This window comes from Mobula birostris, chromosome 28 (genome assembly GCF_030028105.1).
Source record: "Mobula birostris isolate sMobBir1 chromosome 28, sMobBir1.hap1, whole genome shotgun sequence".
NCBI classification, from domain to species: domain Eukaryota; kingdom Metazoa; phylum Chordata; class Chondrichthyes; order Myliobatiformes; family Myliobatidae; genus Mobula; species Mobula birostris.
Window position 1 is genome coordinate 11,842,517 of NC_092397.1, and position 16,431 is coordinate 11,858,947.

The window sequence follows — 16,431 nt, forward strand, 5'->3', positions numbered from 1 at the left end:
AAAGGAGACTAGTCCATGGCCAGATCAGTCACGATGTTATTCAATGGTGGAACCTGCTCCGATTGTTTGTGCTCTACTGTTCAAATTCAATTATCAAAAACAAATTATATTAAAATATTCCAGCTGTATGTAAAAACAAATTTAAATGTAATTTTTCAAAAATTACATATAGAGTTAAGAGGTTAAAGTATAAACGTGGAATAAAATTTGCCTAAATACCAACATGTCTATACAATGTAAACAGCATGATAAAAAAAGTGGCTTAAGGTGTTTATACTGCAGTATAGTGATAGAGCTAATAGATGGGGGGGGTGGTGGATAGGGTAACTAGAATGGTTGATGGTTCTTCTGGTGAAGTACAGCGACGACTTGCTGGCAGCAAACTCAGCTTTTAGATTACACACTTTCTCGAAAATGATCACTGTTACTTCCCTTTTGGAGTTGAGCTTTTGAACTGCCTGCAAGACCTGGCATTTTTTTTTTTTTTTTTTTTTGCAGTGTGAACTGCAGTCTGGTGCAGGACGGTGGTGGCCTGGCGTGTCCGGGACGAATGGAGGCGGCAGGGCGCCGGGCCCCGAGAGCGGGGAATGCTTGGCTGCTGGGGCACACTCGGAAGGCGATTCGAAAAGTCAGGGTGTCAGGGCCGGAGGAGAGAGGCAGGCCAGTGTTCAGCCCACTGCTCACGAGGTTTACCCGTCTCTGCCCTACATAGAGGCTGTGGCTTCGTGCTTGTGAACTCCCTTTCGTAAACTTCAGTTCTGAATGTTGTTTGCATGAATTGTCTTTTTCCTGCACACTGGGTGTTTGGTGGTCTTTTTTCTAAACTAGGTTTCTTTGTTTTGTGGCTGACTGCAAGACGACGACTGCTTTTCACATTGTTTGTCAATGATTTGGGTAATGGAATTGATGGCTTTGTGGCAAAGTTTGCAGATGATACGAAGATAGGTGGAAGGGTAGTTAGTGCTGAGGAAGCAATGCGATTGGACTTAGACAAATTGGAAGAACGGGCAAAAATAGTGGCAGATGGAACACTGTTGGGAAATGTACGCATACATTTTGGTGAAACAATAGTTCACACTATTATCTAAATGGGGAGAAGGTTCAAACATCAGAGGTGCAGAGGGACTTAGGAGTCCTGTTGCAAGACTCCCAGAAGGTTAATTTACAGGTAGAGTCTGTGTTAAAGAAGGCAAATGCAATGTTGGCATTTATTTCAAGGGGAATCGAATATAAAAGCAAGGAGATAATGCTGAGGCTTTATAAGACACTAGCCAGGCTACACTTGGAGTATTGTCAACAGTTTTGGGCCCCATATCTCAGAAAGGATGTGTAGCCATTGGACAGAGCGCGTGGATATGGACAGAACTAGAGGGCACAGCCTCAAAATTGAAGGGCAACTCTTTACAACAGAGGTAAAGAGGGATTTTTTTTAGCCAGAGAGTAGTGAATCTGTGGAATGCTCTGCCACAGACGGCAGGGAAGGCCAAGTCCGTGGGTATATTTAAAGTAGAAGCCGATTGTTTCCTGATCAGTCAGGTCATCAAAGGCTGTGGTGAGAAGGCAGGGGTATGGGGTTGAGTGATCAGCCGTGATGGAATGGAGGAGCAGACTCAATGGGCTGAATGGCCTGATTCTGCTCCTTTGTCTTACGACGAATCTCAAGGTTGTACTGTATATAGTATATATACAGTTAGATAATACATGTACTTTGAACTTTGGATTAACTGCCTGGGGGGAGAAATTTTTCAGATGGCATGAAGATTTTTTTTCGTTTTAACAGCACTCGCCAGAAGGGAGCTTGCAGGTGGGGTGGTGCCTGTTTTTTTTGTCCTGGGCACATACAAGTCCTGCTGTGATGCTAAGCTGCAGCCAATGACCCTTCTCTGCTGTCCTGCCTGCTCACTGTAGTTTTCGCACACTGCAAGAGGACGCTGCACCGAACCCGACAGTAATGGCTGATGGGATGATACTCTGTCTAGAATTGCACCAGTACGTTCTGGGGAAGATGGAATTTTACCAGCCGCCACAAGAAGTACGTTCTCTGCTGGGCCTTTTTCACCTTTATCAGCGAGGTCCACAGGGCTGAGCAGATTTCAGAATATCAGGACTGGGCAGGCACGTGAACTGCTGGAGGTGTTTCAAAGACGGGGCCGGGAAGGGGGTGGGGGGAATACGAGCTACAAGAGCATTTCTCCCGCACCACCTCAGCGGAGGCACACAGACGTTGACACCCCCCCCCCCCCCCCCAGCGGAGGTTTGCGAACGTTACCTGGGTTCCGGTCCAGCTGGGTTGCCAGCCGAGTGTTGGAGTGATCGACCCGCTTGGTGCTGAGTGGGAGAGACGGAGAGACGCGAGTCAGTGGACAGTCTCACACCAAGGCTGTTGCTGGTATCCACAGCCAAAGAACCCAAATCTGTCACAGAGATTTGGCAGGGAAACAATCCCATCAAATCTGTGTCAACCCCTTTCACATTAGACCTATATTTGCATCCAATCCCACCCATAAAGCATCTGGATTCTGAAGACCTTCAGTAAGGCAATGCCCTAAAGTTTGTTAAACAAAATTAATGTACATACCACAGATTGAGGACTAGTTATTAGCACCCTCCCCACGAAAAAAAGTAGGGAGAAACAGGTTATAGACATAAGAGATTTTGCGGATGCTGGAAATCTAGACCATGAGGGCCACAACCTTGTCGTAAGGTTTGGGGGCTTACCTGCCTCAGTGACCCGGGGGCTATGCTGGCTGGAGTCAGGGCTTTATGCTTTGGCTCTTGGTAGGGTCACCCATGCCAGATGGGTCAAAGGGTAAAGGTCAGACTAAGAGTGGTCCACCGGTCCTCCAGGTTCAGGGCTAACAACTCTGACTGGTCAGACAAAATGGTTACGGAAACAGCAATGAAGGACCCTTCTACACCTGAGTGCGATGGTATTCCTGAGCCTCCACCAGGAACTTACGTGACTGACAGCTGTGAACACCGAGCTACCTGCACGGTGAAGGAAGCCCTGAACACTGCCAGAGATGGAGGGCCTTCATTCCAGCCCTAAACACCAGCAGCCTAACAGGCAGTAGGTGGAAATCCAGAGTAATACACACACAAAATGCCGGAGGAACTCAGCAGGTCAGGCAGCAGCTATGAAGATGAATAAGGAGCCGACATTTTGGTCAGAAACCCTTCCCCACTGAGAAGAATGGGTTCTTTTCAGGATGGAAGGCAGTGCTAGTGGATTCCACCAGCACTGGTCCTGAGCAGTCTGCAATCTTCACCAACCACGAGGATGAAGGAATTAAATCTAATACAACACCTTTACTCCCTGTAACCCATTCCAGATGCAGGCTCATCCCTCCTTCACTACAATGAAAACACATCCCGACGTCTTTACAACGAGGTCCTTACTTGTAATCGCGCTCCCAAAATTTCACTGGCCTGGCGTAGGAGGTGATGAAGACGGCACTGCCGAGGAGGGGGTTCAGAGGAGTGGAGACCAGGGCCGAGAGCACAGCCTGCACAAAGAGCATGGCAGAATCTGAGAGGAGGGAACGGCTAAGGAAGCTGAAAGTTCCACGTAAATGTTATTATCAGAGTTCACCGCATACAACTCTGAGATTCATTTTCCTTCAAGCCAATCCATAGAATAGTAACTGTAAACAGGATCAGTGAAAGATCAACCAGAGTGCAGAAGACAACAAGCTGCAAATGCAAATATAAATAAATAACGAGAACATGAGATAGAGTCCTTAAAGTGAAATCATTGGTTGTGGGAACGTCTCAACAGATATCCTCTTTTGTGCAAGAGTTGAGGGGTGGTAACTGTTTCTGAACCTGGTGGTGCGAGTCCTGAGGCTCCTGTACCTTCTACCTGATGGCAGCAGCGAGAAGAGAGCATGGCCTGGGTGGTGGGGGTCTCTGATGATGGATGCTGCTTTCCTACGACAGCATTTCATGTAGATGTGCTCAATAGGTGAGTGTAGTTATCCCCTTTTGTTCAGGAGCCTGATGGTTGAGGGGTGGTAATTGTTTCTGAAACTGGTGGTGTGGGTCCTGAGGCTCCTGTACCTCCTTCCTGATGGTTGAGGGGTAATAACTGTTCCTGAACCTGGTGGTGTGAGCCCTGAGGCTCCTGTACCTCCTTCCTGATGGTTGAGGGGTAATAACTGTTCCTGAACCTGGTGCTGTGGGTCCTGAGGCTCTTGTATCTCCTTCCTGATGGTTGAAGGGTAACAACTGTTCCTGAACCTGTGGGTGTGGTTCCTGAGGTTCTTCTATCTCCTTCCTGATGGTTGAGGGGTAATAACTGTTCGAGAACCTGGTGGAGTGAGTCCTGAGGCTCCTGTACCTCCTTCCTGATGGTTGAGGGGCAATAACTGTTCCTGAACCTGGTGGTGAGAGTCCTGAGGCTCCTGTACCTCCTTCCTGATGGTTGAGGGGTAATAACTGTTCCTGAACCTGGTGCTGTGAGTCCTGAGGCCCCTGTACCTCCTTCCTGATGGTTGAGGGGTAATAACTGTTCCTGAACCTGGTGGTGTGGGTCCTGAGGCTCCTGTACCTCCTTCCTGATGGTTGAGGGGTAATAACTGTTCCTGAACCTGGTGGTGTGGGTCCTGAGGCTCCTGTACCTCCTTCCTGATGGTTGAGGGGTAATAACTGTTCCTGAACCTGGTGATGTGAGTCCTGAGGCTCCTGTACCTCCTTCCTGATGGTTGAGGGGTAATAACTGTTCCTGAACCTGGTGCTGTGGGTCCTGAGGCTCCTGTACCTCCTTCCTGATGGTTGAGGGGTAATAACTGTTCCTGAACCTGATGGTGTGGGTCCTGAGGCTCTTGTATCTCCTTCCTGATGGTTGAAGGGTAACAACTGTTCCTGAACCTGTGGGTGTGGTTCCTGAGGTTCTTCTATCTCCTTCCTGATGGTTGAGGGGTAATAACTGTTCGAGAACCTGGTGGAGTGAGTCCTGAGGCTCCTGTACCTCCTTCCTGATGGTTGAGGGGCAATAACTGTTCCTGAACCTGGTGGTGAGAGTCCTGAGGCTCCTGTACCTCCTTCCTGATGGTTGAGGGGTAATAACTGTTCCTGAACCTGGTGGTGTGGGTCCTGAGGCTCCTGTACCTCCTTCCTGATGGTTGAGGGGTAATAACTGTTCCTGAACCTGGTGGTGTGATTCCTGAGGCTCTTGTATCTCCTTCCTGATGGTTGAGGGGTAATAACTGTTCCTGAACCTGGTGGTGTGATTCCTGAGGCTCTTGTATCTCCTTCCTGATGGTTGAGGGGTTAATAACCGTTCCTGAACCTGGTGGTGTGAGTCCTGAGGCTCCTGTACCTCCTACCTGACAGCAGCCTGGGTGGTGGGGGTCTCTGATGATAGACGCTGCTTTCCTACGACAGTGTTTCATCGGTTGGGAGGGCATCACCCGTGATTCATTACCCTTTGTAGAATTTTCTGTTCAAAGGCATTGATGTTTCAGAGGAAGGGCAAGGCCACCCCCCGCACCATCGGGAGTATTTACAGGATGGGCTTCCTCAGGCCATCTGGGCCATGCCAGCTTCTCATCGGGCAGGAGGTACAGAAGCCCGAAGTCCCACACCACCAGGTTCAGGAACAGTGACTTCCCTTCAACCATTCCAGTCAATGGGCACAACCCTAATCACTGCAGGACCCTGAGGCAATAGGCTGGTCCTGGACTTATTTCCTGGCATTTACATATTACTATTTAATTATTTATGGCTTTATATTGCTTTATTTATACTCTATTCTTGGTTGGTGCAACTGTAACAAAAACCAATTTCCCTCGGGGTCAATAAAGTATGACTATGACTAGCTTTGCAACACGAGGACCATTGTGCACCAGAATACTGGTTTTCCTTCTCATTGTGGTTGTTCTTGTGTAAGTTGTGTAATTTAATGCTCACTTTGCAAATGCTGCTCATCTGATGCTACGTGTCTGTGATGCCACTGCGAGCAGGCTTTTCCATTGCACCAGTCCAAACGTGCACTTGTGCAAAGGGCAACAGACTGGACCTCAGGAGGTACAGGAGCCTGAAGACACGTTCTCAACATTAGGAAGTGCCCCCACTTCCTTCAGAGTTTGAGGCAAGCGAGACACCACCTCCCCCATCTTAACCGAACTTTACAGGAGCACCATGGAGAGTGTCCTGACAAGCTGCGTCTTTATCTGGTCTGGGAGCAGCCGAGCATCGGACCGGAAGTCCCTACAAAGGACTGTGAGAATGGCCGAGAGGATCATAGGGGTCTCCCTACCGTCCATCGGGGCATTTATCAGGAGCGCTGCCTATGCAGGGCCCTTAGTATTATCAAGGATCCCACCCATCCATCCAGCATCCTCTTTGACTTTCTACCATCAGGCAGGAGACTCCGATGCGTACAGACAAGAACTGTCAGGATGGGAAACAGTTTCTTCCCTCAGGCCATCAGGTTTCTGAACTCCCTGCCGCATCGCATTCGAAGTGTCACCGGCTAACTTGTTCTGTACCCGACAATATTAGATTTATGCACTTTATTTATTTATGCATAATTCATCTGTAGATTTCATCTTTACTTTCCTAAGTTACTGCATGTTATATATGTGTTATGTGTACTACTGTGCTTTACACCCTGATTTGGAGAAACATCGTTTCATCTGATGGTATAAATGTATATAGTTAAATGACAATAAACTTGACGTGTAGGTTAGGATTAGTGAGTTGTGGGCATGCGATGTTGGCGCCAGAGGGATGGTCGCACCTGCAGGCCACCCCCACGGCACATACTCCAATTGTGTTGGACGATGACGCAAAACAACGTATTTCACAACGTTTTTATGTGCAGGTGACAAATAAAACTACGGCTAATCTAACCCAGATATAATCCCATTTTATTTTCCTCTCCCACAGTCCCCCATCATCTGACGCGCCCCAATTTCTACCCCCTCACCTACGCACAATTCACAACGGCCAATTAAATCAGCAATCGGTATGACCATGAGACACAGGAAAAGAATGAGGCCATTTGGCCCATTGAGTCTGCTCCCTTATTTCATCATGACTGATCCATTTTCCCATCTCAGCCCTGATCTCCTGCCTTCTCCACGTACTCCTTCACGCCCTGACTAATCCAGAATCTATCATCCTCTGCACGACTTTGTCTCCACAGCTGCCTGTGGCAACAAATTCCACAGATCCACCACTCTCTGGCTAAAGAAATTCCTCATCTCCGTTCTAAAAGGACGCCCCTCTATTCTGAGGCTGTGCCCTCTGGTCTTAGACTCCTCGCCATAGGAAACATCCTCTCCACATCCACTCTGTTCAGGCCTTTCAACATTCAGTAGGTTTCAATAAGATCGCCCCTCATTCATCTGAATTCCAGTGACTACAGACCCAGAGCCATCAAACGTTCCTCATATGATAAGCCACTCATTCCCGAAATCACTTTTGCAAACTTCCTTTGACCCTCTGCAACATCAGCACGTCCTTTCTAAGATGAAGGGCCCAAAACTGCTCGCAATACTCCAAGTGAGGCCTCACGGGTGCTTTACAACGCCTCAACATTACATCCTCACTTTTGTATCCTAGTCCTCTCGAACATTGTAGTTGCCTTCCTCACCTCTGACTCAACCTGTAAATCGCCCTTTGGGGAATCCTGCATGAGGACTCCCAAGTCCCTCAGATTTCTGAATTTTCTCTCCGTTTAGAAAATCGTCTACACTTTTATTTTTCTACCAAAGTGTATGACTATACACATACCTTTGGGGCCCAGAGCATTCAGAGGAAATCCCTGTGGGTCACAGCAAGAATGTACCAACTACACATTCAGACAGCATCACAGGCCACTGGAGACGGGTGAACTGCAGTCGCTGAGGCAACGGCCCTACCAGCTACGTCACGGTGCCACGCTTATGTCATTACTTATTTTAAAACAGCCGCGCCAATTTAACCAGTCATCGATAATTTGCCTACAGACTTTCACTGACACCCATGTTAAAACCACCCCAGCCGGCTTATAACGGCTCTGCTCACTTTTCCCCACGAACGGTCTTTGAGCGGATGTGGTCACGTGGCCGCCCGTTAACCGGCGCTGTGCCCCCCACTATCAGACAGGTTAAAAAGAAAGGATACGAGGAACAGCGAAGGGCTGGGCGAAGGCGTGGAAGGCGGATCCCCACGTGATCTGCCAGGGGGCGATGTACGTCAGCACGAAGCGCAGCTTGTACAGCAGGTCCCAGAGCTGGAAGAACAGAGGAGACAGAGTCAGAGGCGCGCCTACAACACAGGCGTGCCTACGGGCTTTCCTCACGCCGAGCGAACGGAAAATTCGCGCAAGGCTGACTTTTAACGCTGGCGCGGAGATGTTCCACAGGTAAAGAAATATTGACAGCACACGCCTTTGAAAATGATGTTTCAGAAGAACCGGAGGCCACCCACCCTCTCAATCCTACTCCATCGTTCACCAAGGTGGTGCACAATACTTCAGTATGTTGCTCCCTTTCTGCACTATTTATATTTCTTCTGTAACTAATAATTTTTTTTTAATGTTTTGCACTGTACTGCAGCAGTAAAACAAATTTCACTGTATAAACTCAGTGGCCACCTTCTGTGCCTAATAAAGTGGCCCCTGAAAGTACATTTGTGTTTTCTGCTGCTGTAGCCCGTCCACTTCAAAGTTCGAGGTGTTGTGCGTTCAGAGATGCTCTTCCGCACACCACCGTCGTAACGTGTGGTTATCTGAGTTACCATCACCTTCCTGTCAGCTTGAACCAGTCTAGCCATTCTCCTCTGACCAGGCAACACTCCCTGGATGTTTTTTTTCCTCTATTTTCCGCACCATTCTCTGTAAGCTCTAGAGACTGCTGTGCGTGAAAATCCCAGGGGATCAGCCGTTGCTGAGATACTCAAACCACCCCGTCTGGCACCAACAATCTTCCCCCGGTCAAAGTCACTTAGATCACATTTCCTCCCCATTCTGATGTTTGGTGCGAACAGCAGCTGAGCCTTTTGGCCATGCCTGCATGCTCTTGTGCACTGAGCCGCTGCCACATGATTGGCTGATTAGATACCTGCGTTAACGAGGTGTACGAGTGGCCACTGAGCGCAAGTCGGTGATAATAAACTTGATTCTGATTTTCCAACCCAACCCTGTGGCTGGGCTCCTTGTTCTCACTCCGTGCCTCCTCGTCCTGGACACCCCCCAGCCGTGGACACACCCTCCAAGCCCTTTCAAAGTTCAGCATGATTCTGTGGAATCTCCTCTCCTGCCTTCTAAACAATACAACACTGCACACTCAATTTCTGCTCACAAGGCCATGCCCCTGAAGTTATTCCTTAAAAGCTGAAAACCCCGACCACAATATAAAGGGGTGTGGAAGGCAGGAGCGCAAGCTGACCATTCGGCCCATTGAGTCAGTCCTAACATTCAATCGTGGCTGATTTAACTGCTCTCTCAACCCCCTTCTCCAACTTTCTCCCTGTAACCTTTGACACCTTCACCAATCAAGAATCTATCAGCACTTACTAATCAAGGAACTATAAACCTCCGCTTTAAATATAGCCAGTGTCCTGGGTCTCCACAGCATCTGTGGCAATAAATTCCACAGATTCACCACCATCTGGCTAATGAAATTCTTCCACATCTCCACTCTAATCAGATGACCCTCTATTCTGAGATTGTGCCCTCTGGTTCTAGACTGCCCCAATATGCAAAACATACTTTCCACATCTACTCTATCTAGGCCTTTCAATATTTGATAGGTTTCAATGAGATTCTTTCATCTTTCTGAACTCCAGAGCCATCAAATTCTCATGTTAACCCTTTCAAGCCAGGGATTATTGTGAACCTCCTCTGGGCCCTCTCAAGTGCCAGGGGCCCAAAGCCGTTTACAGTATTCCATGTGCGGTCTGACCCTATTAAATGACTGTCTCTGTGGCGGAGAATTCCGTGGTCTCCCCACCCTCTGGGTGAAGACGCTCCCTCCCGATCTCGATTCCCCTCAGAGCCCTATCCCCTGGCGCACTCGATCCTGGACCTCATTTAAACGGGAGACCAGGGGAAGGGGTGGCGCAACGCGGGTGGGGAGATACTTGCCTTGCTACAGAGGATGGACATGAAGTAGTAATCGAGCAGGAAGGTCTCGGAAAAGCGGCTGTAGTCGAAGCGGAAGAAGAGGACGGTGAAGCTGAGGGTCACGTACTGATGACACGGGCAGCAGAAGGAGGAGCGGAGAAGTTTCATGCCCGCCACTGTTATGAAGAGCGGGTCAGTGCTGTGAAGGACGGGGGAGACAGAAGGGAATTAAACAGGAGGCCACAGCAAATCATTCATCCCCACCAGCCTCAACCTCGTCTGCGCCACGCCCAAGGCGAGAGGTGTCAAGTGAAGGAACACTGGCCACGCGGTTACACCAGGCACAACGCAAGGTGAATGCAGTAATGCACTCCCACGGTCTCTTGTGGACGACAAAGGTCCTTCAGGTCACCATAATTCATGAACCACGGCTGGGCAATATGTTTTCAGAAAGATCCCACGGAGACCAACGACAGAGGAGATGGATGACTCAGTGTTTTGGTTACAATGGTTCGTCGGGTAGACTCGGGCTCAGGGGAACTTGCTCTGCCCATCTCCTGCTGGTTGGTTTGACATCTAGTGTGAAAGAGTGTTGCAAGTCCGCAGAAAGGGTCTCAAACGGGAGAAGAAGATGACGGTGCGATGCAGCACGCAGCGGCCACTCCGGTGGTGATGTTTGTTATTTGTCAAGTAGGGTGCCGTGCACAATCCTGATTTGATGGAGACAGACGCGAGAGCACGGAGGAACATCTGGTGAAACTTCTGAAATGCCCGCTTCGCTGCTGCTGCTACTGTGTGATCCAGAATCTCCGGAGGGGAAGGTCCCGAATCCTCAGCTTTGTTTGTTGCTTGGCAGCCGGGGCGGGGTTGAAGCACTCGGCAGAGGATGGTGCTCGGAGAGGCTGTGTCGGAGGGGCTGGTCGGAGGCTCAAAGTTTTCGAATGGACTCAGAGTCCGCTGCGGTCAGATGCTTCCAATGGTGCTGCATCGGCAAGTTGGCGGCGCTTGGAGGTTCATGGCAGGGAGAGTTTCTCCCTTCTGCCGTCTGCGTGAGATGATGAGTCTATCAGGACATTGAGACTTTTTTTTTTACCGTGCCCATGGTCTGCTCTTTATCAAATTATGGTATTGCTTTGCACTGTTGTAACTATATGTTATAATTATGTGGTTTTGTCAGTTTTAGTCTTGGTCTGTCCTGTGTTTTCTTGTGATATCATTCTAGAGGAACGTTGTATCATTTCTTAATGCAACATTTCTAAATGACAATAAACGAGGACTGAGTGTCCTCATAATCTAAAAAAAAAACCCACGGAGGGGGAGACCGGTGCGGGAGACATGAAGAACTTGACCTTGTGAGCCTTGGCTGAGACGCACAGTATGGTGAACCTGGACCGTAAGCTCAGGGACTGGTCACTCCACAATAGCGACGGCTGGCCCACAAGAAGGACGCGCTGGCCTGGGGGACGATCTGCCTCCGTTTACGCGCCTGCTGGGACTCTTCCTCCTCCCTCGATACATCAGGCACCCACCCCCCGCCACCCCCAGCCCGGCTCCTACTCACAATTTGCCCAGCTTGTGGCGGCTGCTGACGGCGCTGGCGTCCGTGGTGAGGGCACTGAGGATGACGGCCGGGTAGATGAAGTATTTCTCTGTGCACTGGAGCCAGGCGTAGACTTTCTCGAACCACATCAGCTGCGCCGCGTCTGTGAAACAGGGTGGAGGTGGTTGGGGGGGGGACGGTGAGGAGAGTAATTTGGGAGTTGGGGGGGGGGGATTAATGCAAGCACAGTATAGTCGGTCAATCACATATCCACGGTACAGTCGGGTCACGTTTACTGTCAACTTGAACGAGTCTCCGGACCCCTCCGGCGGGCTTTCGCCAGGGTTCCTCGAGTTGCATGATGCATTTCTACAGCATCGTTAACATAGTAAACAGGAGCTGTGCAAGGGAAGGGGACATTAGACATGTGGGACAGATGACAACAAGTGACTTAAGCAGCCTGGGAGGGGGTGGTCCAGATCACGGAGACGGCCGCCACTGGCGGAGCGATGGAGAGCAGGGATTCTGCACGAGGCCGGGATCGGCGGAGGAATCACGGAATCCTCAAGGGCGCGGCTGTCGTGGGAATTGGGTGAGAGGCGCAGAAACAAGGAGGCAAGTGGTAGAGTATCTCAACCGAGAGGCTGCCCCTGGGTGAAAGGGAATGGCACAGGGTTTCAAGGCAAGTATCGACAGCAGGTTTGGGCTCTGTAGCAGAGGAAGGAAGCGCTGGACCGGGACAGGGTTCAGAATAACAATCCCAGGAATGAGTTAATGTACGAGGAGCATTTGATGTCTCTGGGTCTGTACTCACCGGAGTCTGGGGGGGTTCTTACTGAAACCTACTAGATACCGAAAGCTCTGGATAGAGCAGACGTGCATGTTTCTGTTAGCAAGACAGTCTGAGATCTGAGCAGACAGCCTCGGAATAAAGGGACGCTCCTTTAAAGCTGAGTTGCAGAGGGATTTCTTCACAGACTGGAGGAAGCATTGAATTCACCACCACAGGCGACTGTGGAGGCCAAGTCATTCGGTCTATATGAAGGTAGAGATTGGCTAATAAGGTAAAGGATTATCGGGAGGGAGGAAGAGAATGAAGTTGGGTGAGACCATAACTGGAGGTTGTAGGTTAAGGGTGAAAGGTGACATATTGAAGGGGAACCTGAGGGAGAACTTCTTCATTCAGAGGGTGGTGCGAGCGTGGAACGAGCTCCCAGCAGAAGTGGTCGATGTGGGTTCGACTGCAACAATTAAGAGAAGTTTGGATAAGCAGGCAGATGAGAGGTTGGAGGGCTGTGGTCCAGGTGCAGGTCGATGGGGCTAAGCAGAATAACAAGGACTACGGGAGCCGAACGGCCCGTTTCTGCACTGTGGCGCCCTGTGATTCTCGTGATGTAGAGAGAAAAAAAAAGTTAGAAGCCAGGATTGAAGGGCAGAGCAGCTGCGATGGGCTGAATGGCCAAATTTTTGCACCCGGAATCTCACTGTCAGTGTGGTCTAAAAGCTTTCACCTCTCTGCCTGGTCACCGAGGAAGGAGAGTGAAGTGTTGCCCCTACCCTCGCGCGCTACGGGCGGACAGACCTCGCTGTTGAAAAGTTGCTGCAAGTCAGGCAGCAGGAGAAATACGGGGAGGGTGGCCTGGAGCCCCCTCGGGTGACTACACCTCACCCCCACTCCCCCCCCCCCCCCACCCTCAGCTCACTGAAGGGGGAAGTTTCAACTCCGTTCCCAGCCAGGGATGGCTGGCTGCCACAGCCACAGACAGGAACATGGGGGGGGAGAACCGGCAACAGGAACTGTGCAGAAATCGCACGCTGACTTAAACTTCCCCCTTTTCGAGCTGGGAACTACACAGCTGCTAAACGCTCAAGTTTTTTAACTTAGCGGAACAATAAGTTAGTTTTTTTAAAAATTGGCAGGCCTGACCTGGCAGTCCTAACATGTGGTGGTGGTGGGAGGGGGGGAGCTCCAATCTCCACGGAGCGATTAATTGGGAAGGCAAGTGCCCAGAAACCTCGGACATACAGAGGCTAAACCAGTAGGGATAACTTCACTCGCCCCAATCACTAAACTGTTCCTCCAACCTATGGACTCCCTTTCAAGGGCCCCTCATCTCTTTTCTCGATATCTATTGCCGATTTATTATTTCTTTTCTCTTTTGTATTTGCAGGGTTGTGTTTGCACGTTGGGCTGTCCGTCCATCTGGTTGGATGCAGTCTTTCATCGCTTCTATCACGGTTCTTGGATTTACCGGGAATGCTCGCAAGAAAATGAACAAGACCATAAGACATAGGAGCAGAATTAGGCCATTTGGCCCATCGAGTCTGCTCTCCCATTTCATCATGGCTGATCCATTTTCCCTCTCAGCCCCAATCTCCTGCCTTCTCCCCGTATCCCTTTGTGACCTGACCAATCAAGAACCTGTCAACCTCCACCTTAAATATACAGGGCTGTTCATGTACTTTGATAATAAATTTACTTTGAACTTTGAAAGCCACACATCATGTTCCCGTGCAGTCAGAGATATCATACACTTGACTCATCATCTTGTGTCCTGTCATATGACACGGGCAATCACGGTCTTATGATCCTCCTTGCCAAATGTTTATATAGAAGTGGTTCGACATTGCCTTCTTCTGGGCAGCGTCTTCACGACACAGGTGACACCAGCCACTATCCACAAGACCATAAGATATAGGAGCTGAATTAGGCCATTTGGCCCATCGAGTCTGCTCCACCATTTCATCATGGCTGATCCACTTTCCCTCTCAGCCCCAATTTCCTGCCTCCCGCTCCCCCCCCCCCCCCGCATCCCTTCATGCCCTGACCAGTCAAGAACCTAAATGATCAATACTCTTCAGAGAATGTCTGCCTGGCATCAGTGGCCGCATAACCAGGACTGTGATCTGCACCGGCTGCTCGTACGACCAGCCACCACCCGCTCTCACGGCTTCACGTCACCTTGATCAAGGCACTAAGCACCTTGCCCAAGAGTGACCTGCAGGATAGCGGAGGGAAGGAGTGACTTTCACCTCCTTTGGTAGAGACATATCTCTGTCCTGCCTCCCAAATCCACTCTTGCCCATCTCTCATCACCTCCCCGCACCCCCCCAACTCCATCAACAAGCACTGATGTAATAAGGTTTATTTTTATCATGGAGAATTTAAGCCAGGTTTATGTTTGTACTTCACAGTGATGTTGGCGCTAAAAGCTCATTTTCACGGCATGTTATAGCCTGGGTGGAGATTAAAGATTGGCTTTATCTGCACGGTGAAATGCGCCATTTGCATCAAGTCAAATCAGTTAGCGTGTGCTGGGGGCAGCCCGCAACTCACTAGCCCCAACCTGTACGCCTCTGGTCTGTGGGAAGAAACCCCACGGGGGAGCTCGTACAAACCCCTCATAGGCAGCGGCGGGAATCAAACCCCGATCTCGAGGTGATGCGGTAGCGTAGCGGTCAGCACAGCGCCTTACAGTACCGGTGACTGGGGTGCAACTCCCGCCACTGCCGGTAAGGAGTTTGTCCGCTCCCTCTCGTGACTGCGTGGGTTTCCTCCGGGTGCCCTGGTTTCCTCCCACAGTCCAAAGACCTACCGGATGGTAGATTTAATTGGTCTTGCTAAATTGTGCTGTGATTAGGCTAGGAATAAATTGGGGGATTGCTGGGTGGCGCGGCACCAAGAGCCAATTCCACGCTGTATTGCTATCGACTACGGGCTATAACACCAGAACTCCAAAGAAACTTCAAAGCAACAGAAATGTGGTTTCTTAGAAGAATGCTGAAAATATCATACAGAGATCGGGTAACTAATGAGACAGTACTCCAAAGTGCCCAAACAAAAAGATCTTTCATGAGAACATGAAATGAGAGGAAACTTAAATTCCTGGGCCATGTCATCAGAAAGGGAGAAATAGAATGCCTTACATTACAAGGCTGTATGCCTCAGAAACGCAGAAGAGGAAGGCAAAGAAGAAAATATGTGAAAGGACTAACAGATCTAAGTGTGCCAGATATCATTGACGCTGCATGGGATCGTTCGATGTGGAGAGCCATGATCGCCCAAGCGTGTAACACGCAAGGCCATGAACAAGATCGCTATAAATAATCTTGCATCCGGCACTGTAAAATGATTATGCTAACAGCTATGCTACTGTGCACCCCGGGTGCGAGTGCCTATGAAAATAAAAACTAAACTTGGGAGGTTTAACAGGACGAATCTTGTTTGGCTACAGAAGATGGGGTTTGTCACTTCGACCACAGAGGAGTTTAAGCGACGACTTGATTGAGTAATTTAAGGGAAGTTTTGGTAAAGTAATCCCTAAAGGCTGAAGAATTGGTGACCGAAGATTTATGGTGCATTATAAAACCTGAAAGGGGTGAAAGGGCCCCAAGTCACTGGCACAGAAACAGGCCTTTCGGCCCAGCAAGCCCCGCCGACTTATTTTTATTGATTCTGTTCTATTCTCCCCACATTCCCATCAGCTTCCACACCCCCCTGCTTCACCCGCACACTGACCCACCAGCATCTGTGGCTTGTGGGAGAAGACTGGCACTTGGCGTGGTCACAGAGAGAACGTGCAGAACTCCACACAGACAGTCCAAGGGTCCCCAGGGCATTCTGGTTCTCAATTAGATCAGCAGCAATTAACGCTCAGAGTCAACCCAACGTCCTGTTCTCCAGACCATCATGAATTGTCATAAGAGTTCACGGCGCTAGCCGGGCGTCAGAGAACATTTCAGGAGTGCAGTGTTATATGTTTCACTGGAACCGGGCTGCACGAGGACATACCTGATCAAAACTTCTCCATGGACGGCTTCCAGACCGTTCAGGCTG

General features: G+C 49.7%; 1 protein-coding gene across 2 annotated transcripts in view; it reads right to left on the minus strand.

The window, feature by feature from the left end:
- The window catches only part of LOC140189267 (pecanex-like protein 3), a 122,196-nt gene that overhangs the window by 25,952 nt on the left and 79,813 nt on the right, over positions 1–16,431 (minus strand). For both annotated transcript variants that reach the window (XM_072245962.1, XM_072245961.1), the window contains exons 21-25: positions 11,616–11,757; positions 10,076–10,253; positions 8,113–8,221; positions 3,400–3,529; positions 2,270–2,328 (exon numbers count right to left, since the gene is read on the minus strand). In XM_072245962.1, the coding sequence (XP_072102063.1) occupies positions 2,270–2,328; positions 3,400–3,529; positions 8,113–8,221; positions 10,076–10,253; positions 11,616–11,757 (618 nt within the window). The remainder of the gene's footprint in view (positions 1–2,269; positions 2,329–3,399; positions 3,530–8,112; positions 8,222–10,075; positions 10,254–11,615; positions 11,758–16,431) is intronic.